The sequence below is a fragment of the Equus caballus genome, chromosome 3 (genome assembly GCF_041296265.1).
Source record: "Equus caballus isolate H_3958 breed thoroughbred chromosome 3, TB-T2T, whole genome shotgun sequence".
Taxonomy (NCBI): Eukaryota; Metazoa; Chordata; class Mammalia; order Perissodactyla; family Equidae; genus Equus; species Equus caballus.
This window is the reverse complement of record NC_091686.1, coordinates 93,750,847-93,778,726: the sequence shown is the minus strand read 5'-3', so window position 1 is coordinate 93,778,726 and position 27,880 is coordinate 93,750,847. Positions and strand designations below refer to the sequence as shown.

The following is a 27,880-nucleotide window of genomic DNA, read 5'->3' as shown; positions in this document are numbered from 1 at the left end:
CCTTTTCTCAAAAAAGTAAAGAGTGATTTTTTTCCTGTCTAATGTCAGATCGTCGTGACTCATTAGTTACTTGCACTATGACAAAACTACACCCACGCAGTTGTTGATGCAGAATATTTTATTTATGTACTTGTATCTGTACAGACAACGTCTCTGTGTCATCTTTGTATTTGTCTGTGTATTCTTATTGAACTGCAAAATTCCTCAAGAATGAGGCCTGTATCTGTGTCACTCAGTTTGTACCCTCCCAGCAGAGCATAAGCAGCAAATGGACATCTGCCATATGTCAATAATGATAAAACACAAGAGAAAACAATCAAATAGAAGTCAACAAGAGACAAGAAAAAAGCAGATGGAAATACACAAAAATTCTTATTTTAGAAATTATGCTATCCATAATTTGTAAAGTCAACGTCTTTAAATTCATACATGAGATTCTATTGGTTTTCTTATTTAAAGAAAAAGGGAAAAAATTGCAATGAGTAAAATAAAAATGCAAAGTCAAGGTAACAAATATTTTTGGCTCTTGGACTAAAAAAATAACGATCAATGAGGAAAAATGAGCAGTGTAGAGGAATAAAATAGACCATACTACTGATTTTTCTCTTCATGTTAAAAAAATTGCCTTTTAATCTCATTCGGATTGACTGGAAATGAGTAATGGTGATCTTTTGGGACTAAAAAACCAACAACACAGTTTATTAAAACAAGAGGAGCAATGCAACATTAACCAAACCGTACTTGGAGGGTTATGGAAGCACAGGAAAAATGTTCTGAGCATATACAAAGAAAGAAAGAAAAAAAGCACTCAAGGCCTTATTCTGTCCACTGCATCCTCCTTCTAAGTTCAGAAAGACAAGAAATGGCTTGGAAAACATCTTACCCATAAATCCAGAAACCTCTAAGTCTCCATAACACTTTCTAAAAGGTTAACACCTTTAGCGCAGTATTTAGCATAGCAATTTCATGGTTTAAAATACATATCCAATGACAAGTAAATAAACTGATGATCAGAAAAACCGAAGAGTACCTTTGCATTTACAATGTAATATTAAAGTGCTGCTTATGGATATTTTGTAAAGTAAAAAGTGTTTGAACTTTAATTTTTATCTTACAAAAATTGACACCATTAAAACCAACATGATTATTTGCCACTCATCCAATCACTGAGGTAACAATATTATAAAAATATGTAAAAAATATTCTAGATTCATAATTAACAGATATGCTAATTCCCACATAGCTAGTATAAATTTGATTATTAAAAAAATAGTTTTGTTTCCTTAAAAACACTTGGTTCATTTACCATTCAATATGAGATAGATATTTGCTATTCTGAAGTACCAAAAAAATTACAAATAAAAATGGCAATGTCTACACTTTGGGTTTCTTATTAGGTGGATCCTGAAGACTGAACTTTGGAATCTCACCAGAAGGAGCATATGGAATTCTCTTGGAAGACACCTTTTTGCCAATTGTTTCAATCTAGGAAAACAAAATGGATTTGGAAAGAAAAATATTAACAATTATAATACATAAATATAAAAACTCTATAATGAAATATAATAAGGGAGAAAACCTAGAATATTTTTTCTTTATAAAAGCAGACAAAGTTTCTCAGGTTGTCTGGGTTGCTATGAAAGATCTTTGGATCCTTCTCTATTTTTTATGTTTTAGAGTCAATCTACACTACACTTTTCATATTCATATCTAGACCCTCTAACTCCTGCCACTCCCAACACCAGACCCTCTCAGAGTTCACATGCCACTACTTTTTAGTAGCATATATGAAAGCAATTAACAGACTAGATTCCAGTTAATTCACATTCTGTCTCATATTCTATTCTCATGTCCATTTCCTTTATTCTAAAAACCATGCATAAGCTGTAATAGCATAGTTTTCAGGAGTTCAGGTTTCAGAGTATGAAAGGCCCCAGTTGGAATCCTGACTGATAATTTGTTACCTAAACTCTCTAGGTCTTACTTCCTTGCTTGTAAATGGTATTACTACCACTTACCTCAAAGGGTTGTAGTAAGAATCAAATTAGATAAAGCGCTCAGCACAGTGTCTGGCATACAAGTCAGGCTTCAGTAAATAATTGATAGTCAATTTTTTTCTGCATAGTACATTTTAAACTTTTTCCCAAATATCCCAAATCATCAATCTTATCTTTAAAGACATTGCTTCTTTAATAGTCATAAGTTTATCTACAGCAGAGATAAATATACTACACGATTTTCATAAATGTCTTTTAAATTAAAAATTGATATTTAATTCTGACATGTACCACAAAGAAAGGGCTTCTACTTTGTATTAACCAGTTGTCTTATTTAGTGACTTACAAATTCTCTTTATTTAGTGATTCCATTGCTAATTTTTTTTCTGCTTTTTCTCCCCAAATCCCCTCAGTACATAGTTGTATCTTTTAGTTGTGGGTCCTTCTAGTTGTGGCATGTGGGATGCTGCCTCAACATGGCCTAACGAGCAGTGCCATATCCGTGCCCAGGATCTAAACCAGTGAAACCCTGGGCCGCCGCAGCAGAGCACATGAACTCCACCATTCGGCCACGGGGCCGGCCCCTGCTAATGTTTTTTTAAACCTTACTAGGAAAAGTTAACTTAGAAGAACTCAAACTCATTTTAAATATATATCTTTTTACATACTTTCTCTGTTAGGTGAGTAAAACAGGAATGACAGAAAATTTGTCTATGCCTTGTAAATAATCTTTAAAAAAATAACATTGCTGAGTTTAAGTCATGACTGGGAAAAACAGTCATGAAGTTACTCACTAAGGAGGAGTGGAATAGAAGAGTCCCTAAGGTCCTTGTTGGAGTGTTAATAGACAAGGATGCCGTTTGATCCTTGCTGCAACAGAAACTCATGAATGAGAAGTGGGCACTAAATTCTAAGTAAGATGAATCTTCAACAAGTCGGTGACAGGTTAAGAGAACCATATCGTGTACTTTGAACAGTAGATGAGACCTTATCGATACCTCTTCCTGACAGCTGGTGCTGAGCAGACGCCCACAGCCAGCTCTAAACACAGCCCCTCTCTGTTCTGCTCCAGAACTATGCTGACAGCAATCTCCTGGCATATTTCTTTATCCTCACCAACCTCCCAGAGCCTCCCACCCCCAACACACTGCTCTGAGGAAATGGAAAGTAGTGTCTTCTTATTAATACTTTTGGGACCCCTGGTAGAATTGAAATAGATGCAACATATAAATGTACTATTCTAGGTCGAGGTTCCTGTCAGCTCTCTAAACATTCCATAACTAATTGACAAAGCTTGAATTAGAAGAGGGCCAGTACCACTGAAGCTCTCATGCTTTCCATTCAGACCTCTCACAGCACAGGACAGTGCTGAGCACTCAGAAGCTGCAGCATCCTATACCAACACGGGACAAATGTATTGCGTTTTACAGTTTTCAAAGCTTTCATATAGGAATAAGCAATCCAGCCTCTGAGGGGGTTGGTGTGTTGCAGACAGTTCAGGAAAGCAGCATCGGTGGCTCCAGGAAAAAAGTTAAAAAAAAAAAATGGCATATTTCCTACTTGATCCTTACGATATGAGGTAAGGCAGGGCACATTTTGTCCCTCTATGATAGGCAACTGACGACTTCCTAGATATTATATTACTATTATATAACACTGAAATAACCTTTAGATCATAAATTTAAGGAGATGGTGAAATAGTTACAAAAATCCCATAGATACTTCCCAGAAAACTGACCCATAGTCAAGTTACCCCAGAGTTATGTTATTGCTAAATATGGAAATATTAAAATTCTAAAATGCAAAACCATTAAAAAGCAAATGACCAAACAAATGAAACAAAACCAGTCCAGGATCATGGTTACCTGGAAGCCAATGGTTTGTAGTTCATTGTGGAGCCCATCCAGGACACGTCGTCCATCAAAGATAAAGGCTGGCTTCAGCATTTTTTTATGAATGCGTTCATAGTCCAATTCCTGTAAAGACAGAACCAAAAGAACAGTTAGAACACATACACAACCCCAACTGATACTAGGACACCTCTAAAATTGTCCTTAATACCATTTCTGTCACCTCACCTTAAACATGTCCCACTCAGTGCAAATGACAACAGCATGGGCACCATCACATGCTTCATACGGATCCTTGGAAATGGTCACAAGTCGGGACACTGTAACAACAGCAAGAAAGAATTGGCAATAGGAAAGGAGTTATTTGAAATGATGCATTTTAACACCAGGATTGCAGGCGTTGAGGGTCTGACAGAAATGGAATGGTCTGGTTGAAGCGTGAGTGGGGTAGTGATGGGGTCCTGGAGAACTCCCAACCTTGAAGCATTTCCTGGAACCTCTGAGGATTGAAGAATATGTAGGAAAAATCACTAGACCAATCCACAGCTCATCACTTCAGAACAAAGTTGACGAAACAACGCCTAAGAGTTTAATTTTCGAGTAACGGGGTTGAAAAGCGGGCCTACCAAAGATATAAATGATACAAACTGAACAACCAAAGCTTTCTAGAGAACAAACAAGTGTTGGAGCCTATATTCAAAGTGATTCGTGGGACTCAAAGCCTTACCTTGGTCATCTTCTGAAACTCCTGGATGAGAAAGATCCACAACTATTTGTTCCCTCGGTACTTTTGGGTCATATATATGGAGGTGTGCACCTTCATCCATCAAATATTTACTAATATAGATACTAGAAGATTCTCTGAAGGAAAAAAAAAATCAGTATTGCTGAGCTGTTTTTTTTTTATTGAAGTACAGTTGAAATACAATATTGTATTAGTTTCAAATGCACACCATAGTGATTTGACACTTATTTACATTACAAAATGATCACCCTGATAAGACTAGTAATCATGTGTCATCATATAAAGTTACTACAATATTGCTTTGTTTTGTTTTGTTTTTTGAGGAAGAGTAGCCCTGAGCTAACATCTGCCACCAATCCTCCTCTCTTGGCTGAGGAAGACTGGCCCTAAGCTAACATCCATGCCCATCCTCCTCTACTTTATATGTAGGACGCCTACCACAGCATAGCTTGCCAAGCGGTGCCATGTCCGCACCCGGGATCCGAACCAGTGAACCCCAGGCCACTGAAAAGCGGAACGTGCGCACTTAACAGCTGCACCACCAGGCTGGCCCCCAAAAAATATTGTTGACTATATTCCCTCTGCTGTACATTACATCCTCATGGCTTATTTATTTTATGACTGGAAGTTTGTACCTCTTACCCCCTATTTCACTCTTCCCACCTCCCTCCTCCCTGCTAAACTTTTAAATAGCATATATTTTTAATACCTAGGGGTTTCATATACAGGTGAGATTCTATTTCTGTGAGGATATGGATGTTCACTTTATTTTTATTGTTTATACTATATACAGACCTGTGTTTCACACACATATCCACCAATCAAAAATCAAGATAAGAGGAGGTGTTAACACTCTCAAAGGGGTTGAAATATTTTAAAGAACTGATACCTCGTATCACCGGTGTCCTTTTTGAATGCAAACCCCAAAATAGCGATCTTCTTATCAGTCACTGTATTAAACAGACTGTCTATAATCCGGGAAGCAAACCTCCTTCTCTGGTAGTCATTCATGTCTATAACCTGCAATGACATGGACAATTACGCGATGATCCGTTAAAAGAGGTGCAGCTTGTGCCATGCCTTGCTCAGAGTTTTATGGTGAGTACTACTGTATGAATATAAGCCTTATAAATTAACAGGAGGCAAAGATTAACCAACCTCTTTTGTATCTACAGGTTAAAAAAAAAAAAGAATTACCCACCCCCCTTTCCTTAAAGCCATCCTGAAAATTTTAATTTCCATTTGGCTTAACTTTCCATGCATCGGGCTGGGATGGATGTAAAGATGGGGAGCACAGCTACGTTTCAACCCCATCTGAGGTCCAGCTCTGAGGCCATCCTAAATAAGGCACAGAGAAAACTCTTCTCCTGAGCCAAATTCTCCAAACCCTGTGGAAGCAGGATGTAAGCAACCAAATCCCAGAGTACTCCCTCATATGCTTCCCCCCGACCCCTCACCAAGATTGAGCGTGAGGAGAAAGTAGACAAAGAACAGGCAAACAGTGTACAGTCACAGTGCCTCCGATGAACCAAAACCCCACACACATTTGGCAAAGTTTTTAACTGTTGTAAGAGTAAAAGTCTCTGATCACCTAATCTGTTACTCTCCTAAGAGTTTATAAACAAGACTTCATATTGCTGACCAGATGAATATAAGGAAAAAGACGTTTTTATTTTTAAAGGCTCTAAGCTTCTAGGGGCTGTCTCAAACCCTGTGAGTTTGGGAAATGAGTCCAAAGTGTTGGAAAATCGAGGCTTTATCTGCCTTTTCCCCAAGACGGACAGTAGGATAAAGCCATCATGCCGGATTGAGTGAAATAAACTTAAAAGTGTACATTTGCCTAAAAAATATGCATTTCCTTACATTCCCATCCGCTGCCAAAAAACTATAAACTTGGGGAAAAAAATATTTGGGAAAGGTAGGTATATTGGCTGGTATCTTGGACAAATTACTTAATGCCCCTAAGCCTCGGCTCCCTCATCTATAAATGGGGGATAATATTAGTGATGAGTACTAAGATACTACATGCAAAGTGCTTAAAAAGAGTGCCTGCCCAGAGCAAGCACTCAATAAATGTTAACTCTGCTTCCAGTTTGGGAAAGGTCTCTAATTTTAGCTCTGGGAATCTCAAAGGGACAACACAAATATCAACACACGGTAAACACGTGAAAGCATTACAATACAGGTTCTTCCCTGATTTTGATTCCATGCTTTTCAAGATAGAGAAGAATTATAATTAAGAGTAATAGTTCTTGTTTTACTCTGGAAGCAAATTTAGTTATAAAATTAGAAGAAATACTGGTTTAGCAGAAACTTCTATCACAGTTGATTAGCAAAAAAGACAAATTAAAAACACAGAAGTCCAATAAATAAACCTAAAATAAACAAAATTGAATATGATCATAGCTGAGTTCCTGGAATAAATAAATCCTATCAGAAACATTTCACAAAGGGTGACATGTTTTAATTAGAAGTTAATCATAAGTTGTTGACTAGAAAGATTAATACCTGCTGCCAGTAACGAGCTACTTCAGGCAAATTCAGAGCCTCACAGAGATAAACCAAATTCAGAACATCTTTTTGAAAGCAGCTCCCACCAAAACCTGAAGAAAAAAAAAGGACAATATTTTCATTTAGGGAACCACACAACTGAATCAAGTGATAAATTTCTTTTTTTTTTTTTTTTAAGATTTTATTTTTCCTTTTTCTCTCCAAAGCCCCCCGGTACATAGTTGTATATTTTTAGTTGTGGGTCCTCCTAGTTGTGGCATATGGGACGTCGCCTCAGCATGGCCTGATGAGCGGTGCCATGTCCGCGCCCAGGATCCGAACCAGCAAAACCCTGGGCTGCCACAGTGGAGCACGAGAACTTAACCACTCGGCCACGGGGGCGGGCCCTGATAAATTTCTTTGTCACACTAAATCAGATGGCCTATGCTAAGATTTTTAATAAAATTCGGATGTTGAAAAATTAGTGAGTCTATAAATTATGTGATCTTTGCAATCGACTAACCAATTCTATAAATAATTTCCAAACAATTTAGCTGAAGTTTCATTATGGCTATGTTTTCTATTTTTTCCCTCATTCATCTGGTATACTGCCCCCACATCACTAACTCTAGCACAGGGCTGGCAAACTTTTATGGGCCAGACAGTAAATATTTTAGTCTTTGTGGGCCATATAGTCTCCAGGACAACTATTCAACTCTGCCTCTGCTGCTAGAAAGCAGTCACAGACAACATGTAATTAAAAGAGCATTATGTTCCAATAAAACTTTATTTACAACAACAAGCTGTGGGTTAGCTTGGCCAGGGGGCCATAGTTTGTCCACCCCTGTTCTAGTGCAATGCAGTGTACACTGAGGGTTGTATGGGCTTTGAGTTAGAAACACCCAGCACTCATTAGCTGTATGACTTTGAGCAAGTTGCAAAAATTTCCCTGATCCTCAATCACCTCTATAAAGGAAATATCAGCACCTTTGTAACAGGTTAAAAGGATTAACAAACGAGATATATAAAGTGCTGGTTCAGAACACGGTGCATAATATGCCTTCAGTAGTAGCTATTTTTATTAAATGGTAGCTAGAAAAAAATATCAAAAACACAGAAAAGGCCAGGGAAACCAGTATTGAGAAATGGCATAAGGCCATGAGACACAAGGAAGGGCTGCCTATGTCTCAGTCTATAAAAGACTCTATTTACCTTTACATCGACCTTATTAACTTATATCCAAATATATAGTTAGTTCTCATTATACCCACTAGTTATGTTCTACAAAATTGTCATAAACACTGAATTAGCAAATATTGAAGCATTGCTTCTAGCGGAAGTACGAGGTTAGGTTCCTGTGAGCTTCTGCTCATAGTTTTTCAACCAATTGATATGTAATCTTGTTTTATGTATGTTTCTGTTTAAAGACACCTTATTTAATATATACAGTTGATTCACTAACATTGAGCTCACAGCCAACAGCACTGTAACTCATGCATGAACGAAGCTTATCCAGCCACGTGCATTTTCTCCATAAGGCACACCACAGCCTTCTGGCTCCTCAGCAGTAGACCCGGGGCCATTTTAAACAGTGAAATTACCAATAAAAAGCACGAAAATGTGAGAAATACGGCATTAAATAAACCACAAAAAGAGCTGAAAACAAGTATGAGAGCTGAAAGCAAGAGGCAAGAGCAGTGTCTTATTCAGCTTCAGCTGGGAATGTGCGTGGAAGAGGACTCAAATTTTTTCTGCTCTGTTCAGGTCTGCAAATGACCACAAGTATTGATTTTGGGGTTACAAACAAATTTTAGTGAGTAGGCTAATCCACAAATACAGAATCCACAAATAATGAGGATCAACTATATTTCACCAAGGCCACATTTCCAAACGAATATTAGTAGGAAAAGCAAATGATAGAGAATTTCTTACTACTGGTTTCAATAAGGTGTTACTCGAATTATTTCCCATCTGGTCTCCCAAACTTACTCTTCCTAAATGTTCTAACTAAATACTAATTTATTTCTCCTAAAACACTGAAACATGTTTATCATACTAATCAGTCAGTAACCATTAAACAATGTACATTGAATTATTTCCTCACTTAGAAAGTCCCTGATAGGCTCAAGATCACATGAAAAATGGAATGATTACTTTAATCATTATTTAAGATTGGGGATCTAGCTAAATGAACCCACTTTATGCACAGAAAAATTTCAATTTACCAACACTGGCTTTCAGAAACTTATTTCCAATTCTCTGGTCCATTCCGATGGCCGTTGCCACCTCTTCTACGTCAGCTCCTGTTGCTTCACAGAGGGCACTGATGGAGTTAATGCTGCTAATCCGCTGGGCAAGAAAAGCATTTGCTGCCTTAAAAAGAAAGAAAGAAAGAAAAGCACGATGGGTTAAAATAGCAATATTATCCATCTGGATTATATTTCACTGAGTTGATACAAATTACCAAGGGAGCTACAAAAGCGACTGATGGGCTTAATTTGAGGAGGCAGTGGATGAGTTGGTAAGGGGAAATGTTTTAAATTAGGGAAGAAAGATGATTAAGAAAGAGGGTAAAAGAAGGGAAAGAGTGATTTTCAAAATTACTATTTTAATGTACCCTTCGTTTTATCTTACATTTTATTAAAATTTTAGAATTTTCTAGAATATTTTATGCTGTAATAATTGATCCCCCTTGTGAAAAATATCTCATAATGTACAAGGAAATTATCTTCAAAAGCATGTCTTTTATCAATATTAAGAAAGTATCTATGTAGCTTATTAGGCTTAAGAGAAATCACGCCTTGGCTTTAAATTTAATGGAGAGTTGAATGTTATGTACCAACCAGTTTGGAAAGTTCTGAAGACCAAGTATTAGTGGTGAGGATCTTTTCTCTAGGAACCCAGTGCTCATATACAGCACACAGTGCCTGCACAGCTCTCTGGCCCTCTGGGGTTTCATCCCCTCCAATCAGTACTCTGTCTGGGTTCTTTAGGTCCTTGATGGCCGTTCCTTCTGCCAAGAACTCAGGGTTAGACAGTACCTAGAATCCCAATGTAAAGGAAAGTGTTAAGCTAGAATTAATTATGGACAACTTTAAGGTATTGATAGCTACATAAGAAGAGCCAGATTCTAATGCTTCCCTTTTTAATACCTGTAAATTCAAGTTGGGTTTTGTGTTCGCATCAAATATTCGACGAATACTTTCTGCTGCCCGCACGGGAACTGTGCTTTTCTCAGTCACAATTTTGTACCCATGTGAGTTTTGCACAATGCGTCTAGCACAAGCTTCAATATACTTCAGATCTGCTGCACGGCCCTTCCCCATTCCATAGGTTTTTGTTGGCGTGTTCACCTGATGAAAGTATACGAGATTAAGAACAGAATATCTGTGAGATATCCATTCAGTGACTTCAAGATATGCCCAGACCATCAATTAACTAGTCAATTGGGAAGCTAACTATTATCAGTAGCCCTGATTTAACCCTCTATTAGCTATGTGGAAATAAGACATTTTATAAATATGATCACTAAAAGGAACAACTTGAAGCATCTGGAGAACTCATTCAATAAATTTTTGTTGAGAAACTACTATGTATGTGTCAGATACCAGGCCAGGCAGGTTCCAACCTAAGCCCTTGGAGAGATATACATATAAAGATGAATGAAGGAGGGCCAGCCCCGTGGCTGAGTGGTTAAGTTCGCACATTCCGCTTCAGCCGCCCAGGGTTTCGCTGGTTCGAATCCTGGGTGTGGACATGGCACCGCCCATCAGGCCATGCTGAGGTGGTGTCCCACATAGCACAACCAGAGGCACTCACAACTAGAATACACACTTATGTCCTTGGGGGGCTTCGGGGAGAAGAAGAAAAAAAACCAGATGAATGAGATATAAAGACAAATGAAACAGATCTCATCCTCTAGAAGTTCACGGTCTGAAATGAAATGTATGTTTTCTCTTCTTCCTCTCTTTGTTGTTTGTTTGTTTGTTTGTTTGAGGAAGATTAGCCCTGAGCTAACATCTGCTGCCAATCCTCCTCTTTTTGCTGAGGAAGACTGGCCCTGAGCTAACATCCATGCCCATTTTCCTCTACTTTAGCTGTGGGATGCCTACCACAGCATGGCTTGCCAAGCAGTGCCACGTCCGCACCCAGGATCCAAACTGATGAACCCCAGGCCGCTGAAGTGGAACGTGCGCACTTAACTGCTGCGCCACCAGACGGGCCCCTCCTCTCTTTATTGTATGTAATATATTATCATGGTCTTTAAAACTAAACTTTACACTCCTTTTTTACTCTTCTTTTTTATAGACCTATATCAACAGCTTTTAAAAAATGTTTGAAGTATCATTCACAAATGCTTTCTTGGCTCATTAAAGCTAGAAATTATCCAGCATCTTCAGGATACAGAATACTATGTAGACAAAGACTATCAAATAGAAAGGAAAATAAATCATGAGTCCAGAGTCTAGGCATTTAGTTTTGACTTAACTATATCATGCAGCCATGGAGAAGTATGGCTGCATTTGCCTCAACGATCTCACTGGAAAATGAGCACAACACACTCTCTAAAGTCTAACACATGAGTTTTATAACACTGATAAAAGTAAAAGTACTCTGAAAAGTCTAAAATTCTATATAGGAATAATTTTTGAACCAGTGGTAAGTAGTACCAATTCTCTTCTCTTGACACTCATAACCTAATGGGAAACTAAATAAACAAATCAAGGCAAAATTAGTCAAAACTTGAAGATTGAATTGAGGTATGAAAATCAGGAGGAAAAAGTTGTTTATGTGCATGGAACAACTTAAGAAAAGACTTGGGCACGGAAGTCAGGGTGCAATGGAGTACAGAAGGGCAAAGACAGCTGATGGGATAATGTGAAACATGCTTGAGATGAGAGATGACCAGATGGCTTCCTCTTGTAAATGAGCTCTAAGATAACAATTGAAAACTGATTTGTATAAAACTACTATTCCTATCTGGAATTTGATTAAAAATAATCTTGGGGGGCCGGCCCAGTGGTGCAGAGGTTAAGTTCACACACTCCACTTCAGCAGCCTGGGGTTCACCAGTTTGGATCCTGGGTGTTGACCTACGCACCACTTAGCAAGCCATGCTGTGGCAGGCATCCCACATATAAAGTAGAGGAAGATAGGCATGAATGTTAGCTCAGGGCCAGTCTTCCTCAGCAAAAAGAGGAGGATTGGTGGCAGATGTTAGCTCAGGGCTAATCTTCCTCCTCAAAAAAAAAAAAATCTTGGGTAGGAGGAAAGGGAGAGAAACAGTAAATGAAACAAGATCAGCCATGATAACTGTTGACAATTGAGAATGGGTAAGTAGGGGTTCATTATACTATTATCTTCATCTCTTGTATATTGATATTTTCCATAAGGAAAAGTATCCAACAAGCAAAAAAAGAAAAAAACTGATCCACAGAATAATGGGAACTAGATATGAGTTATACAGAATAAATTACCCTAACAGGTATACAAAGTCTGCAGAGAGGCAAGTGTAACACATTAACTGTCTGTGCCATACCACCCTATGGTGAACTCTACTGCCTGAGAATAGATTCTTTTAAAATATATTTCAACGGAAAATTCCCTTACTCCCATTCCAGGCTCTGGTTATCCAAAGCTGGACTAATGCAACTTCTTGATTTTCTCCAAGTGCCTACCTACTCCAAAATATTTTATTTCCTATGCCTCTACTCTAACCTTCTGCAAGATAAAGAAGAGGATGGGTAGGTGAGTCATAGAAGTAATTAAGGAGGACAAGAGAGACTGAATTCATAACACAGTTTTACCGTTGTCTTCATTACCATTTTCTTCTGGAGTTCACGTCTTCACAGTACTGCTTTTGTCTCACCAGTGAGAAAACAACCCTTATTCAACAGCTTACAATCATTAACAATATGCATAATTAATTCAACAGCATCTACCCTCTATGGACCCCATGGCGTTGCTTTCCTTTACCTCGTGGGACCCAGTCAAAACTCATACCATCAGCTTTCCCATTATTCCTTAAGGCCTTAAAGGTGTTGAGTCATATAACACCCTAGCTCAGCTACCAACTGGTGATAACTATACCATCACAAGCAGAATATTTGAGTAGATGGTTACCAGGACAGCAAGAAATAAGTTACCTTGGTTTAAACATTGGATTACCAGAGTTTACTCCCAAGCATTGGTTCTATTTTTTTTTTCATTACGAAGATAAAATAGTGTAGTCATATTACGAGCTGAAGGTGTCTGGGCTAGCCTGATAATCCATCCAACATATGCCAAGTTCCAAACAATTAATTTAAAATGACTTTTGGAACATAATTCATCTAGATTGAAGATGCCTATAAATTTGCAGGTGAACTTTATCTGATCCTCTTTCCTTCACTTCTACCAACCAGTGGAAACAAGAAGTGATAAAGTATATATCCTATCACCACATGTGCTCACATGTTACCAGCACTTCCTAATTCTAGATCTCAGACTAGACCTTACTCTGAATTTATCTCTTCAATGATCTGAAATGACATACTTGACCAGATGATTATAGGGTTTGGTGAAGTGTTGGACAAAGCCAGTGACAACCAAAATTCAAGTGGACAACTCTACACTAAGTAACGCTGTGAGTTAACATCAGTGGATTTACGATTAAAATACAATGAAACTTCTGTAAAAACAAGAATACATTAAAACTCACATAACAAAGAAAAATACTTACAGAAATAAATACAAGATCAGCTTCGTTAATGGCATCATCAATGTTGGTAGAAAAAAATAGATTTTTTCCTCGACAGGATTCTACCACTTCCTTTAGTCCTGGCTAAAAAGAAAAAAATAAAGCAATCCTATGAGATAATCTAACAGTAAAGAATTATGTTTGTTAAAGGAGAAGGTTATATTGTAATTCAAAGGTCTATACTTGTTCTCAAATAACACCTTTGTTGAAAAATCAAAAGTCATATACCACAGGTCATAAGCGTAAGTCATGTAAATAAAGCAAAAGTGAACTTGCCACAATTAAAGCAGTAGCTCATTTTAATGCTGTGTCATAATTTACCATGTGCCTGATTGTTGTGTAAGAATCAACACAATTATCAGAAAATTCAATGTCTTCTGTGATTTCGAGCAAACATTTGATTTTGCTTCATCATTATGAACACAGGTTTTTACACCCAAGAATTCAGGCCATACAACTGGTTGTGAAACAGTCAATATTTACTCTATACATACATAAATATATATTTTTTCTAAGTCCCACTGTAAGAAACATTTCTATTGAAAATTTTGTTACTTTTCCCATACAATTTAACAGGAGATAAAGTTTTGTTCAGAATATTGAGCTGTACAACAACACCTAACAAGTATTCCTACCCCCACGCCCCCCAAAAAATCAGGTCTAAATCTGACCAGACGAGGCCAATCAGCAAAATCCAGACTATAAACATTCCTACAGGATAAACAACCCGGTTTTTTCAACAAACAAACTGAAGAGAAAAACAGAGAAGAAAAGAGAGATAAAATATCATGGTCTTAAAAGACACTTAAGTGTTACAAATCTATTGCAATGTATGAATGTTACTTGGATTCTGATTCAAATACACTGTGGGAAGAAGGATATGTATAAGAATTCTTTTTTTTTTTTTTTGAGGAAGATTATCCCTGAGCTAACATCTGTGCCAATCTTCCTCTTTTTGTTGAGGAAGACTGGCCCTGAGCTAACATCCAGGCCCATCCTCCTCTACTCCATATGTGGGACACCTACCACAGCATGGCTTGCCAAGTGGTGCCATGTGCACACCCAGGATCTGAACTGGCGAACCCAAGACCGCCGAAGCCAAATGCGTGAACTTAACCCCTGCACCAGTGGGCGGCCCAAGAATTCTTGATATAAAGAAATTATTGGGGAGCCAGCCCCGTGGCCAAGTGGTTAAGTTCGCGCGCTCCCCTGCGGCAGCCCAGGGTTTCACCGGTTCATATCCCAGGTGCGGACAGGGCACTGCTCATCAAGCCACGCTGAGGAGGCATCCCACATGCCGCAACTAGAAGGACCCACAACTAAGAATATACAACTATTTACTGGGGGCTGGGGAGAAAAAGGAAATAAAGTCTTTTGAAAAAAAAAGAAAGAATTGGTAAAATTTTTATTGGTGATAGTGGTGACATACTTAGGTTTTAAAAACAATTATTATCTTCTAGAGATACATAATGAAATGTTTATGAACGAAATTATAAATAAACAGGATGGTGGTAGCTGGGACTGGGGACTGGCCATGTTGATAAACTGTTGAAACAGGGCGATGGGCACATGGGGATTCATTATACTATTCTCTCTGCTTTTACTACATGTCTCAAAGTTTCCATAATAAAAAGCAAAAACAAAACAAAACAAAACAGACATAAACCATTGAGCTTACTCTTCTTAGAGGAGAAGGTGCAAACAACATCCACAAGATTATGGACGTTTAGAAGACTCTCTATATAGCAAAGTAAAAAGCCACTTCAGGGGCCACAGGGCTAGAATTATATCCAGAGGCAATTCACTTTTTCTTCATGGTTCTGAGGCCTTTTAACATAAGCAATTAGAAGAAGTATAAAATGTAAACTCAAATTTCCATTAATTTGACTAAAACGTATAACAAGATCAGCAAAATATATGAACCACTACAACCACGACTATGTCGTCACCAGTCACAGTAACCATTTCCTTAGTTATTTTGACTAGGTTCTAGAAAATGAGAGTGACAGATTACGGAGTTGGGATTTTGCAGAGAAGATTTAATTCAGTCCTATACATAATCTCCCAATGTTTAAATTAAAATAACCTAAAATTGGAGCAATGCAGAATTTATACTAAGACCTCAAATGAACAACTACAATATTCTGTTAAAATCAATGCGATATTTGTAGATCTCTAAAATGGATGCAGAAGTAGTTAATATGGGCTCTACCTCTTATTAGATTCATTATGTAATTATCATAATTAGTATTTAGAATTTATATGGTACTTCTTATGGAAGAAGTTTAATCCTTTCACAGGGTAAATTATCTTTTATTTTGCCCAGAAAAAGTAAAGCAAATTATCCATTTTGTTTTTTAAAATGTAGTTATTAAATTGTCTTTTTAATGAACAAAGCTAATGAAAAGCAATGACTATTCAATAAATATGGTAACAAAACAAAATGTTTCGTTAAATATTAACATCTATTACACTATTTTCTGAATAAAAATTTAAATATCTTATTACCATAGTTTATCTGATAGGCATTACTATTTCCTTAGCAGGCAGTAAAAATAACTACTTTTTTATGAATATAGTTTGGCCCATAAAATATAAGCCTATAAGATAAGAAAAAACCATAATATACATAAGCTCATGGATTCTAAGCATATTTAGCTGGGTTTCCAATGCGGCCTGATCATCTTTTTACTTGTGCCCTCTAGTCTGAGATTACTGCTCCAAACCTCCACTTTTGCAAGTACTTGACCCAACACAACCCCTTTTATCTTCTGCAGAATATCTTACTTCCCACTGCCAGAAAATTGAGATTACTAACGTGTCAGTCATCTTATTTCTCATCCCCACCAACAAGACTGTCTGTATCCTTACCCATCCTCATTTGCTTCCCCGTAGTCTCTGAGGGAGAGGCTTTCAAGGCCAATCCTCCCCTCGCATTTTTGATCCCATCCTTTCGCTATCTTTCTAGACTTTATTCCATCAATTATCTCCTTTCTTCCTATGCTTTTGACCTTTCCTTCTCTATGTGATTTGTCGCCCTTAGTTTATTAACATGCTTGATCCTTTATCAGACCTAGAAAAAAATATAAATAGAATCACTGCCTTTACCCTGTGCCCCTCTCCAGTGACCACTCTTTATTTCCTTCTAAATTAAACTTCTTAAAATAAGTTTCCTACATTCTCTCACTTCCTCAGTCTCCTCCATTTGTACTTGTTCTTGCAAAAGTTACAATGGCCCCTACAGTACCAAACTTAGTGAAAATGTCTCAGTCCTTATTTCTCCTATATTTGGCATAATTGACAGCTTACTCATTCATTTAGCAGATATTTATTGAGCACCTACTATGAGCTGGTCACCATGTTGGTCACTCATAATCAAGACATATACATCTTTATGGAGCTTGCACTACTAAAACTCGTCTGGTTTTTGGTTCACCTTCTCTGAACTATTCTTCATTGCTTCTCTATGGCATTTCCCCCTCCACCCACCGTCAAACATTAGAGTTGTCTGGGGTTCTGTCCTTGACCCAGGCTCTGTTCTCTCCACAGGCTCTTCTTGGGAGAGTTCAACCACTCTGACTTTAACTACTACCTGCATAATCCTAACTTTACATCTCCAGCACTAAATTCTTTGCCTAAACCTTTTATATATATCCAACTGCCCTCTGAACATCTCTATTTGGATGTCCAAAGCCTCTAGAACCGAAAAGGACCAAACAAAGAGAATTCACCATTTCACCTCCCAGCACTGTCACAACATCCTGCATTTTTTATCGCAACTAATGGCACAACTGTGCACCCAGTCATCCAACCAGAAACACGGCTATCATTCTAGATTCCTCCCTCTTCTTCATCCTTCTTATATAATCAACAATCAAGTCCTACCCTTTTTCCTCATAAATATTTCTCTAATTAGTCCAGTGAGTCCCCGAGTGGATGGGGAGAGGGTGGAACAACTCTGAAGGAGACGTTGTATTCAAAAGAGCACATTAAATATTATAATTACGTATTAGTTATCATTTCTCTTTCAGTGGCCATCAGTTAAACATTAGCCACCAATAGGGACTACCTGACATGAAAACGTGTTATTTGCAATGAAAAACTGATGCCATAGATTCTTCTAATATCCTTGAAAACAAATATCTATTTCATTGTATATTGAAAAATGCATTATAGGATACAGATTTCCAGAAGGAAGTTGATTGCAGCGGTATCCCAGTTTTCGCTGGAAATAAAAACATTTCTTCGCCCTGTCCAAGGCAGGTGAGTATAAAATCACAACCAGTAACAGTATGTATAAGCTACTCCACAAAGCAACTCAGAAACCAGAGTGAGAACTTGTTAAACCTGCCATTCGTTTTTCTCCTTTTATAGTTCTTCCTGTTCTGACATTTCACCTAACATTTCACATCTCCAATATGGCCAAGGAAATGTGCAGGAATAGTCCATTTTACAACATGAAATAAAGAAACAAAAATGGGACAAAGGCCTAACATATCTTTGAAAATAGATGACTGGGTCACACAATTCATTTCCCCAAGTTTTTGTCTTTTGTTTTTAAACACAACTTTACAAAAATCACTTATTTTCTTCTGATTTGTAATTTCTTAAGCAGGTATCTTTTCTCAACTGATGTCTAAGAAAGATACATGAAAATTACAAGCCTAAAGTCATTTACTTGCTAAGAGGAAAATCATTCCACTTGCAAAGAGTAATTTCAAAGTAGCAGTGCCAGGTTTCTAACCTCCAAAGCCAGCTGGATTTTGGAAAAAGATCCCACTTCCTTTGTAGGCTACACTAAATAGTACAGACCTGAAATAGCTGCTTATGTTATCATCATCTAATTTTCTGGAGTAGACATATTAAAAATGAGATAAAAATAAGACTTTAAAGACCAAATAGTTAAAAACATTAAATAAAGTCAATACAATTATGGGATTTCAGAGTTCTTAGAACTCAGACACTGCTTCTAATGGGCACAACGCTAGCTAGCCTTTCAAATCTTTTATATTCTATGTAAAGAGATTCAAAGAAAAAATTTATTTATGAAATAGAAATGTGAAACAACAAGAAATATCTTTGTTTCTTTGTTTAAACCTATCTTTGTTTAAAAGGTAGGTTATTGAGAAAAAAACAAGACATGGAAAAGAAATCATTTTAGATCTTAACTCTCTTAATCTAACTCTATATCCCAACTGGGTTCAATGTCAATGTAGAACACACTATTTTAAATTTAAAGCACTGAAGTCTTAGGAAGAAGAGTTTTGGATTTCAAATAATGGAAATAGTAATATCAATAATAAGAATCTGGCCAGAAAACAAGCCTGGTCAATTGATTTTTTTGTTTTGTTTTCTCCATGAAAAATGTCTAATGCCAATATATTATAAATAGTTTATATATTTTTTCTAGTTCAGGATACCCTTTGTTTTTTGTTTTTAAGTAAAATTTTTATTGAAGGAAAGCAAAAATACAGAAAGGGCATATAATTAGTATAGAAAAGTTTATAGCTCAATTTTCACAAGTGAACGCACCATCTGTATAGCATAACCACCATGCATATGAAGAACTGGAAGAACATTAACAGCAAATCAGAGCCTGCAGTGTGTTCTCTCCTAGTCACTACCAGCTCTCAAATTACCATCATGCTGACTTTTATCATCAGAGATTATTTTGCCCATATTTGAACTTTACACAGATGGAATTACACAGTATGTACTACTTTGTGTCTGACAACACATTACTTTTGTGCGAATTTAATCATATTATAGCATGCAGGAGTAGTTTCATTGATTTTCAATTCAGTAGAGTATTTAATTGTAGGATTATATTATAATTTACAAATCCATTCTTTTGCTGATTAACATTTAGGTTGTTTGCCATTTGGGACTATTACAAATAGCACTGTTACTACCTGTCTTTTGGTGCACATATGTACTATTGGATATACTCCTAGGAGTGGAATTGCTGGGTCAGACTACATATTTTCAGCTTTAGTAACTACTACTGAATAACTTTGTAAAGTGACTGTACCAATTTACATTCTGACCAGCAGTGTATAAAATTCTAATTGCCCTAAATCCTTGTCAACACTTGGTATTGTCAGTAGCAATAATTTTAGCCATTCTGATGGGTGCCCTTTGTTTTTTATCACTAGGGCACACTGCTGGCAGGGTTAATTACTGAATAATTGGATATAAATATGGCTTACAGGGTTTCAGATGCCTTGCAGCCCTTTTATGGATATCAGAATTCTATAAAACTCTATCAAGTTATCTTTCCAAAATGTTTTTTAAAATTCCCCAAAATCAAATACAGCAGTAATGTTATACTTATCACAGGGAAAGAAATGGTATAACACTGAGGAGTTTAAAGAAGCACTATGGGCAGGTCATCTGGCAGAAGAAAAGGTAAAGCACAAACAGAAACTACCCCATACACAAATGGTATTTTTTTTTTTATTCTAAGTCTGATTCAGATATGAGTAAATCCGTGATGTTGAGTGGCTCCTACCCAAGGGGTGCTTTTCATGGTTTTCTATATTTCATGTGCCTATAAATAGCAGGTAGATTTATCTTACAGATAAAACTGGATTAAGACTTCCCTTCCTGGATGGATCTTGAGGGTATTATGCTAAGCGAAATAAGTCAGAGGGAGAAAGTCAAAACCATACAACTCACTCACAAATAGAAGATAAAAACAACAACAAACAATCGCATAGAGACAGAGATTGGATTGGCGGTTACCAGTGGGGGACGGGGGAGGGAGAAGGGCAAAAGGGGTGATTAGGCACGTGTGCATGTACACATGTAGGCACATGTGTAATTAGTCTTTGGGTGGTGAACATGATGCAATCTACACAGAAATTGAAATATAATGATGCACACCTGAAATTTATATAATGTTATAAACGAATGTTACTGGAATAAGTAAATAAATAAACAAGTAATTTTCTTAAAAAAAGACTTCCTTTACAAAGGCCTAACATACTTAAAGACTATGGTTGATAATATCTTATAAATAACAAAGCTTTTCTGAAAAAAAAAGAAGACTATATTAATGTTGGAGAAAAAGTACTACCATCAAATTTTCAAATGCTTCTCTGTTGGGCTTCAAAAGCATAATATCATGAACTCATTTTACAGTGAAATTTTTAAAAATGGGTCCCACGTAGCTTAATAAAATAATTAGAAGCATTTTTCCTAATTATAAATTCTCTAACTTCACAGAAATTTTAAAATTCCAATTAAGCAAATTTGTGATACTAAACACTAAATATGGGAGACATCATTTATCTATCCAAGGTTTGCCTGATATAAGTATAACAATCAAAAAATATAATACACATATGACAATGTTATAAACATCCACAGTTTTATTTATTTTATTTTTACAGAATGCCACTTTTTAATTTTACTATTACAATATGGTAACCATAATAATAGATAAAATGAGAAAACAGAGAAGGGAAAAAAATTACCCATAATCTCACTTTCCTAATACAACCATTATTAATATTCTAATATGCTTCTTTCCAGTCATTTTCCCTAGGCACATTTGAGATAATTATAATGTCCATAACATTGCATATCTAGGTTTTTCACTTAATTTCTTATCAGCTGCCATCATAGATTTTTACATTAATAGTAAGTTATTTAACAAAAATAGTAAGAAAACAAAGAGTTGTTTACCATGATTTACCTCATAAATAGGAAGCGTAGGAGAGTTCCATGCATTGATTCTTGATTCATTGACATCCACGACCGTTACCCTGATTTCAGGGCACATCTGAGCAATGACACTACATGTGGGTCCTCCAACATAGCCCGCACCGATGCAACAGATCTTCTTAATTTCAAACATGATTGTACTAGAAAGGAAACAGTAATTGTTCTACTATTGAAAACAGAAGATTTAAAGAAATCACACTGCATGTTCATCACACTTCATCAAAACTGTCAAGGTGACATATCTGGAAAGATTCTCTATATTCATACTCACTAGGAATTATGAAAACAGTAATAAAAAATAACATTCTGATTGGATGACTTAGCCTGTTCTCGGCTGCACTACCATGAAACTTACGGGAAAAAAATTATAGTAACTGATATTTACTGGAGAAGAGCCACAAAGATGATAACGATCTAATATTTAGAAAGTTAAGAAGTAAAAGAACCCTTACTTAGGTCTCCAATACACTAGAACAACTTGGATTGCTGACAGAAAGTTCAAAGGTGAACACCACAGTGCAATTCTTGCTCCAATAGATGCTGCTGTACAAAGGTCAGCCTTGGAACTGGCTTAGCTAAATAAAACAGATATTAAGATTAGATCCAGGGGCCAGTCCATGGCTGAGTGGTTAAGTTCACGTGCTCCACTTCGGCGGCCCAGGGTTTCGCCTAGGAGAGAATACACTGCAGGCTCTGATTTACTGTTAATATTCTTCTAATTCTTGATATGTATAGTGGTTATGCTATACAGATAGTGCGTTCACTGGTGAAAATTGAGCTATATACTTTTCCATACTCATTATATGCCCTCTTCTGTATTTTTGTTTTACTTCAATAAAAATCTGTGTAACAGTTTTGGTAACTACAGAAATTACTTTCCTTTAATCATCTCATGGTTTCTGATTAAAGCTGAAATTGAGTTTAAGATCATTGTCAAATACTTAAAAGTAAATTGCTGAAGTCAAATTGTGTAGGGAATATAATCTCAGAGCCCATTTCTGGACTTTGGGACTAATCTTTTTTTCCTTCTTCTGCCCAAAGCCCCCCAGTACATAGTTGTATATTCTAGTTGTGGGTCCTTCTGGTTGTGCTGTATGGGACGCCACCTCAGAATGGCCCGAGGAGTGGTGCTAGGTCCTTTGATGAGTGGGGCTAGGTCCTTGCCCAGGATGTAGAATACCACATACACTATCAACACTTGACTTTTTTTCACTTAAGGCATTCTGAAGACCTGTCCATTTCCTCTCTCTCTTTTTTTTAACAGTTACACTGTTATACATTCCATTATATAATGTTATACATTCCATTGTGTGGATGTCCTGACCAGGAAATATTAAACTATGCTAAACCTGGTAGATTCTCTCCTTAATAATCTAAATAAATGGGTTGAGTTCCTTATTATCACTTGTGAAGCCATAAAAATATGATATTTCTATTAAACTTTTAGGATTCCAAGATTCACCTCAGCAAAAATCCTGAGCCTAGCAAAATCGACTTTTGGCAACCATCCATCTTTCATTCCTTCACTCTTCTTCTACTTTTCAGTTCTGCCCTTTACCACTTTCCAGGCCTCCAATGCCCTATACACAAGGAGAAAGAGAAACCGCATGGGAGGAAAAGACTGCACTGGGATGGCTAAGTGCTACAGCTCAGGGAAATGCTCTCCTGAAAAGTGCCCACCTGAGGGAGGGACAGCTGAGCCCGGAGCAGGCTTACCAAAGGTGTGTCTCCAGCATTCACTGCCGCTGTTCCCACCTCTACAGGAGAAAAGGCTTGGCATACGGTTTCAGAAAAATTGCTCCAACTTGCTTCAGGCCTGTTCCCTTCTCCTCCTTCAGGGAAAATTAATATTACCAATTTAAGGATCTACTGTGTGGGCATAGCAGAGAATTTGGCCAGAGAGAGATATGTCTTTTTTTTTTTTTTTTTTTTTTTGAGGAAATTAGCCCTGAGCTAACATCTGCTGCCAATCCTGCTCTTTTTGCTGAGGAAGACTGGCCCTGAGCTAACAACCGTACCCATCTTCCTCTACTTTATATGTGGGATGCCTACCACAGCATGGCTTGCCAAGCAGTGCCATGTCTGCACCCGGGATCCCTACCAGTGAACCCCGGGCTGCCAAAGCAGAAGGTGCGAACTTAACCGCTGTGCCACCAGGCCAGCCCTGCTATAAGTCTTGATTTTAAAGTATTTAACAATTTATTTAGGGAAAAATTGAATCAGAAAACATCTATTAAACACTCTACTATGTAACAGCCACTACTGTTCTATGTACTGTGGATACAATAGTGAATATGACAGATACAGTTTCTAATGTATCCATCAGTCTTTTTTAAGCTTAATCATCATCAGCTAGCACCTAAAGCCTCACTAACTCTGGGTCCATGGGGACAAAAGCAATCTGCCTTCCAGATCTGCAAGGCTGAAGATCAAGTCCTGAACTGTGAAAACCTGAAGAACTACCACACTGTAACACCCTTACTGGGCAGCTAGCCAGCCTTCCTCTCTAATTAAAACCAATACACCCAGGGCCTGCCCGGTGGCGCAATGGTTAAGTGCACACATTCCACTTTGGCGGCCTGGGGTTCACCGGTTCAGATCCCAAGTGCAGACATGGCACGGCTTGGCACGCCATGCTGTGGTAGGCATCCCACATATAAAGTAGAGGAAGATGGGCACGGATGTGCACTCAGGGCCAGTCTTCCTCAGCAAAAAGAGCAGGATTGGCAGCAGATGTTAGCTCAGGGCCAGTCTTCCTCAGCAAAAAGAGGAGGATTGGCGGTGGATGTTAGCTCAGGGCTAATCTTCCTCAAAAAAAAAAAAACCAATACACCCAGAATACTTAAAAAATGGAATTTCAAAAGTATTTTTGGACCAGAGGATCTTTGGGGGTTACCTCTTAATCCCACAGCCAAGTGGTTATTAGGGCAGTCTATGCTCTCAATCTCAAGAACAGATTCAGCTACTATTCATATAATAAACATGGCTTGAATGTCTACATGATGCACCTCTTGGGCTCAAGGAGTTCAGAGTCTAATAAGGTGCTCCCAGGCTAATGGTTCTCAATAAACATTTATTGAATGAATGAGTAGCTCTCCATAAGAGCCTATCTTTTTGAGATAAAGACTGTTGTTTGACTATCTTTAGGTCAGATGGCTGATTACAGTATTTTTGCAGAGATTGCCCAGAATCCTAAGATTCTCTCTTCATTAGGTAGAACTTGAGCATGTCTTCCCAGAGTTACTTCTTACCATCTTGATTTCCAGGCCATATTCAGCTTGCTTTACATACAGCAGCTGGGGGTAAACTATTGATGGCAGACGAAACTATATTATAGAACTGCATGTGTTTTTGGGTATCCCTGCATTGCCATTTCATATGAAGCATGGCTTGTAGATGAGAATGGGAAAATTACTGAAGAAGCTGGATGTACAATCTGTGCAAGTCCAAATAAATTGTCACTTGGAAGCTTCAATAAAAATTTGTTTTTAACTTTTATTTTATTTTTTTTGGTGAGAAAGAGTGGCCCTGAGCTGACATCTGTTGCCAATCTTCCTCTTTTTGCTTGAGGAAGACTGTCCCTGAGCTAACATCCAAACCAATCTTCCTCTATTTTGTATGTGGGTATGCCGCCACAGCATGGCTTGATGAGCAGTAGGTAGGTCCACACGCAGGATTCAAACTCACGAACCCTGGGCTGCCAAAGGGAGCGCCAGAACTCAACCACTGCGCCACTGGGCGGCCCTCAATAATATCTTCAATAAAGTTTTAATATGGAGCTTGATACAGTGTTAGCAATATACTTCGCCGGACACAGATGTCTTCTGATTCCATTTTCTATTTCTACTTTTATGTACCTTCTGACCCTCTACTGTGCTGTCAGGGAAACTGGAATGTTTGCTTACTGAATGAGTCCGTTTGTAACGAGTTTTCACCTCTGTATCTTGGGGAAGTCATAGCAAACTGTTCCAAAACTACTCTTCATCTAAAATTTTATAAATTCAGACCAATATTTCAACCCAGAAGGTGTGCTAACAAATAGCAACGGTCCTACTACAAGCTAAACTGAATATAACCCCTCCACTTCCATCCCTCCTCAGCGCACTCTTCATAATTACCCAGCAGCTAAGGCAATGCACGTTATAGCTGGATACACCAACTTCACACATCATCTTAGCCATTTCCAAAAATTAAATACTAACAGATGCCTGACCCAGGAAAAAGTTAATCAGTGAGGGAAAAAGTTAATCAGTGAGGGAAAAAGTTAATCAGTGAGGGAAAAAGGTAATCAGTGAGACAGTGTTAACATTATATCTAAAGGGTATCTTATAAAGCTGTGAAAATAGCAAGAGGGAAGATGGAGTATGTTATTAGTCATAAATTTCATGTTAGAGAAAGGAGTACAGCAGTGGGAGAAGAAATGGGATCCTTTCAGTCAGGGTTGTCTACCACTTACCTTAAACTAGATGCTGGGTACTGACAAGCACATCTCAGAGCAGACAGTACGCTCTTTCATTTCCAGAACACCCCTGAAGAAACAGACCAGACTACTGTTCTCCATTTCTCAGGGGATATGAAGAAACTAAAAGACTCACTGTGTCTTTGAGGGCAGTCAATGGACAGCTACTCCTCTGTATACGCGTGAAAAGCTCCCTCCCAGTGAATCCCTCTTTTCTATATACCAGAATTCTCAACCTTACTCAATCATCTTCCTATATATAAGAGGTAGAATTTTTCAAAGTCTCATACAAAAATGATCTCCTGAAGCACCCAAGAAAGCTCTTCCGTGACATGAAATAAAGCAATTATATGGTGTGGCGGCCAACAATGGATTCCAGGACAGCCCATAGAGATGTCAGGATAGAATATCTTAGGATTTCCCCTTCAAATGGGCTTTCTGGCTTCGTTTTCTCTTTGGTTTCTTAAGAAGAGCGGCCAGTGAGGAAAGCTGCAGCCCCCCAGGTGAGCAGACTCTAAACACAAACAAAAGACTATGACTGAGACCAAAATGGGGTCCCTAACCAGAGGACCGCTTCCTTCGGTGGATGTTCGGCTTTTTGAGGCGCCAGGGAAATCTCATTTGTTTCAAGTCAGAAAGTGGGGAAAAAAACAGAAAGAGATGCAGCTGGAAGATTCGCAAGTCATGAATAACAAGGCCAAGCTATCCAAAAGTGATTCCCAGGGCAGCAGATCCAAAAGTGATTCCCGCCCAGAGCCCAAAAGAAGAGACGCGGGCTCATCAGAGGAGGAGCCCGGGACCCAGCGCAGGGAGCGACCAGGAGCAGCGCGCACACCCCGCCCCGCTCCCTCCACACTCCGCCGGGACCCAGGAGCATCCTGACCCGGCGGCGGGGCCAACTTCGGAAAGGCGCTTACCCCCTTCCAAGCACCGAGCGCAGCGTCCGCTCCTACCTCGACGGCTCGGACAGCTCCTCGCTCCGGGCCGCGCTACCGCAGCTTCTGCACGCGTGCCCTGCTCCTCCTGATGTCCGCTCGCCGCGCGTCCCTCCCTCGGACTACCAAGCGCCGCACCCCGAGCCCCGGGCCCGAGCCCGTATTTAAAGGCTTCTGCCCAAGAAGGCGGAGGCTTCATTACCCCGCAGCCAGGCCCTCCAGGACTCTGCCCTCCGCCACATCCCTGCCCCTCCTCCCGCCACGCTAGGCCCGGGCCCACCCCTATTTCCTGCAGGGCTCAGGGGCGGGGAGAGGGGGCGTGGCTAGCCGTGGCTGGGCGGGGCATGCCCCGCCCTTGGCCGAGCCTGGGCGAATCCGCTCGGGCCAGCTCAGCGGCCCCGCCCCTGCCGCGAGCGGCTCTGGGCGGAGCTGCGTGCGCAGCTGGCTTGCTTTGGGCGGCGGGTTGGGGCTCCCGCCGCGTCAAGGCTGGGTTGTCGTCTCCCCTGCAGTTGGAGGCCGCGGTTCAGGCTTCTGGCCCCGCTTCCCTCCTTGTGTCCCCGTCCTGGCTGACAGTCGGCGCTGAAGTGGTGCTGTGCGCGGGCCAGGTCAGCCACACTGGGTCTGCGGGGGTACTGGGCGGGCTGCGGCCCGAGGGGACCGGAAAGTCCCCGCCCCCCTTCCGGTCTCCCCAGCAGCCTCGAGGGTTGGCCTTGCCCTTTGGTTCTCTAGACCCTGCGGTCAGACCCGCCAGCGGCTTAATCCCCTGACCCTCCCTTCAGGCCCCTGCGCTCGCCGCACCCTCCGGGCCCGCGGCCCAAAGCTTAGTCAGATCCTGTCCGAATCGCCGCTTCTGGGAAGGAGACGCCTCACGTCTGGAGGATGCTGAGTCCTGTCTTGACTGGACCAGTTAGTGCCCCTCCCTGATCCCTGGAGAATC

General features: G+C 39.1%; 1 protein-coding gene across 9 annotated transcripts; it reads right to left on the bottom strand.

Annotated features, from left to right (window-relative positions):
- Positions 1–103: 103 nt before the first annotated feature.
- UGDH (UDP-glucose 6-dehydrogenase) lies at positions 104–27,880 on the bottom strand. Of its 9 annotated transcripts, XM_070263975.1 has the most exons (15): positions 26,926–27,201; positions 26,006–26,078; positions 23,266–23,381; positions 22,002–22,124; positions 21,521–21,689; positions 13,804–13,905; positions 10,235–10,435; positions 9,926–10,123; positions 9,308–9,455; positions 7,101–7,195; positions 5,482–5,612; positions 4,575–4,708; positions 4,076–4,167; positions 3,863–3,973; positions 104–1,485 (listed from the first exon to the last, which is right to left on the bottom strand). In XM_070263975.1, the coding sequence occupies exons 5-15, from the start codon at positions 21,680–21,682 to the stop codon at positions 1,375–1,377; spliced, it is 1,485 nt and encodes a 494-aa protein (XP_070120076.1). In that variant the 5' UTR covers positions 21,683–21,689; positions 22,002–22,124; positions 23,266–23,381; positions 26,006–26,078; positions 26,926–27,201; the 3' UTR covers positions 104–1,374. The 9 variants fall into 9 exon arrangements, with proteins under 9 accessions (XP_070120076.1, XP_070120078.1, XP_070120077.1 ...); XM_070263977.1 differs by lacking the exon at positions 23,266–23,381 and having other exon boundaries at positions 26,962–27,201; XM_070263976.1 differs by lacking the exon at positions 23,266–23,381 and having other exon boundaries at positions 26,926–27,084.